Source organism: Neopelma chrysocephalum, unplaced genomic scaffold (genome assembly GCF_003984885.1).
Source record: "Neopelma chrysocephalum unplaced genomic scaffold, ASM398488v2 Primary Assembly neopelma1_95962, whole genome shotgun sequence".
Lineage (NCBI taxonomy): Eukaryota > Metazoa > Chordata > Aves > Passeriformes > Pipridae > Neopelma > Neopelma chrysocephalum.
In genome coordinates, this window is record NW_020924613.1 from 1 (window position 1) to 2,814 (window position 2,814).

The 2,814-nt window shown below is 57.6% G+C and overlaps 1 protein-coding gene across 1 annotated transcript; it reads left to right on the plus strand.

The window, feature by feature from the left end:
• Positions 1-139: 139 nt before the first annotated feature.
• Positions 140-862, plus strand: LOC113981060 (zinc finger protein 3-like; the record flags this gene model as incomplete). The annotated part of the gene is made up of 2 exons (XM_027708296.1): positions 140-645; positions 730-862. Coding segments are annotated over 2 exons (639 nt in total), but the record flags the coding sequence as incomplete, so codon positions are not given.
• Positions 863-2,814: the final 1,952 nt, after the last annotated feature.

Sequence of the window (2,814 nt, forward strand, 5' to 3'; positions counted from 1 at the left end):
CAGCCCAGGGTGCTCTGAGGAGGAAAGACCCAGTGCGTGCCAGGAAGGCGGCCAGAGCTTGAGGCGGAGCTCCGAACTGGTGGTCCCTGAGCAGCCTTCCAGCAGGCAGAAGCCTTTCAAGTGCTTGGAATGTGGGAAGAGCTTCAGCGAGAGCACCGAACTCCTCAGCCACCAGCATATCCACACCGGGGAACGGCCCTACACATGTGAGGAATGTGGGAAGAGCTTCAGTGACAGATCCAACCAGATCCGACACCAGCGCATCCACACTGGGGAACGGCCCCACACATGTGGGGAATGTGGGAAGAGCTTAAGCCGGAGTTCCCAGCTCTTAACCCACCAGCGCATCCACACTGGGGAACAGCCCTACACATGTGGGGAGTGTGGGAAGAGCTTCAATGACAGCTCTGGCCTCCACCTGCACCGTCGCATTCACACCGGGGAACGGCCCTACAAGTGCTTGGAATGTGGGAAGGGGTTTCAGACCAGCTCAGATCTCCTGAAGCACAAGCAGACACACACAGGGGAGTGGGCCTTCCACTGCACCGACTGCGGGAAGGGCTTCAACCGGAACTCCACCCTTGTCACCCACCGGCGCGTCCACACTGGGGAACGGCCCTACAAGTGTGGGGAGTGTGGGAAGAGGTTTAAACGCAGCTCACATCTCCTCCTGCACCAGTGGACGCACACGGATGAGAGGCCCTTCCGCTGCACCGACTGCAGGAAGAGCTTCAACCAGAACTCCAACCTCGTTACCCACCGGCGCATCCACACCGGGGAGAGGCCCTACAAGTGTGGGGAGTGTGGGAAGAGCTTCACCGACAGGTCTGGCTTGACTCAACACCAACGGACCCACCGGTAAGGGAAGCCCCGAGTGCGGGAAGAGCTTCGGCCGCTGCTTCCACCCCGAATGAAGCCCCTGATGGTGAGGCAACCCCTGGAGTCCAGGGGCTGTCAGTCCATCCTTTTCGACCAGAAAAGGCCAGTCCCCTTTCCCAGGGGCAGGTTCTTCCAACAGAACCCTTCTTGGGGAGTGTGTGGAGATTCCTGCCTTTGCTGGGGACCCCCCAAGGTCAGTCCTGGAGGTTGAGAGCAGAGATCTCCCCCCGAGCATTGGTCTGGGGGATTTCCATCCATCTCTAATTAAGAATTCTTGCTTTTGTGCCAGCTTGAGTAGAATTGCTTCAAGAATTGCTTTAGTGTAGAGCACTGTCCTATCTTATCCTGTACTCCTGGTAGTTTCAGTATGTATTTTGTGCGGTAAGGAATTCTGATGAAGATCTTTTGTCTGATCATTTGGAACCCTAAATAATTCATTTCTGTAAATAGATCTGATTTGTCATTATTAAAACCTGGGGGACAAAAGTGTTTCAGTCACACCTCTGTAATTCTTCTAAACTGCAACTGTTGGCATAATCCAAGGCTGAGATTGGATCCATCAGCCCTCAGCACCCACAGTAAGTTGGGAGCTCAGGGGGCCACCCCCCTTTCCCAACCTCCTGGTGCCCAAAGACCCCCATGGGACTGTCGGACCCACCAGACCACCCCCCCTTTTCCACCCTTCTCCCTGTTCCTTCCACCTTTTCATGGTCCCCTCATCCCCAGCCCCCCCTTGATCAGTTTCGGGGTCCCAATCCCTACTTTTTCCTTCCTCTCTCACCACTTCCACATCATCCCCTCAGTCCCCAGCCCTCTCATGCTCCGTTTGGGGTCCCATTATCCCTTTTATCCCCTCTGAGCCCCGCTTTTCCCACCGACCTCCCCCTTCTCACCCCCTGCTCACCCGAGAGCTCCTCGCCCGCAGCCGTGGGGGCTCCCAGCACCACCAGTGCCCAGAGAAGTCCCCTCAGAAAAGGGGTTGGGTGAGGTCCTGGATGGGCTTTGAGTGGGTTTGAGGGTCCTTGGGGAGCTCTGGGGAAGCTTTAGGGGTTCCCAGCATGTTTTGGGGTGTGCTGGGTGCCTATTGAGGGGCAGGTGCCCTCCGAAAGCCCCCCCAGAGCAGGTTGACACAGGGGGAACACGGGGGGGGGGTCCTCATTCCCAATCCATCCCAGGGCCAGTTCTGCTCTCCCCAGACTTGGCTCCCTGCCTTGGGATCCCCCCAAGCCCCTCCCCCACTGCCCCCCAATAACCGGGACTGGGGAGAACTGGGAAGCTTTACTGGGATCACTGGGAGCAGCCGGGTAGTGTCAGAATAAAAGCAGGGGAGGGGGGGACACACGACCCCCCAAAAATCCTCACAGGGACGGGGGGGGTCCAGGCTGGGTCCAAGGCCCTGGGGAGGGGCTGCGGCCGCTGCCGGCTCAGGAGCTCTGTGGGGAGAGAAAAGGGGGTGACACCGGGTTGGGGGGACAGGGAGGACACCGGGATACACTGAGATCTGGACTGGATCCAGTGGGACCAGAACTGGGGCAACAGGGATCATATTGGGAGCACCTGGCAGCATGTTGGAGGGAACTGGGATCCTACTGGAAGCAGCTGGGCCCCTCCTGGGGTCCTACTGGCATCATACTGGGAGTGGCTGCAATAATCCCGGGAGTGTGTGAGAGAAACTGCAGCCATACTGGGGATGACTGGGATCAAACTGGATTCGTACTGGAAGTGTCTGGAAGTTACTGGGATCATACTGGTGGCAACTGCAATTGTACTGGGATCATACTGGATCAGACTAGGATCATACTGGGAGCAACTGGTTCTATGCTAGGGGTACCTGGGAGCTACTACGATCCCACTGGGAGCAACTGAGACCATGCTGGGCACTGAGATCATACTGAGAGAAACTGGGCCCACAGTGAAGGTGGCTGGGGTCATACT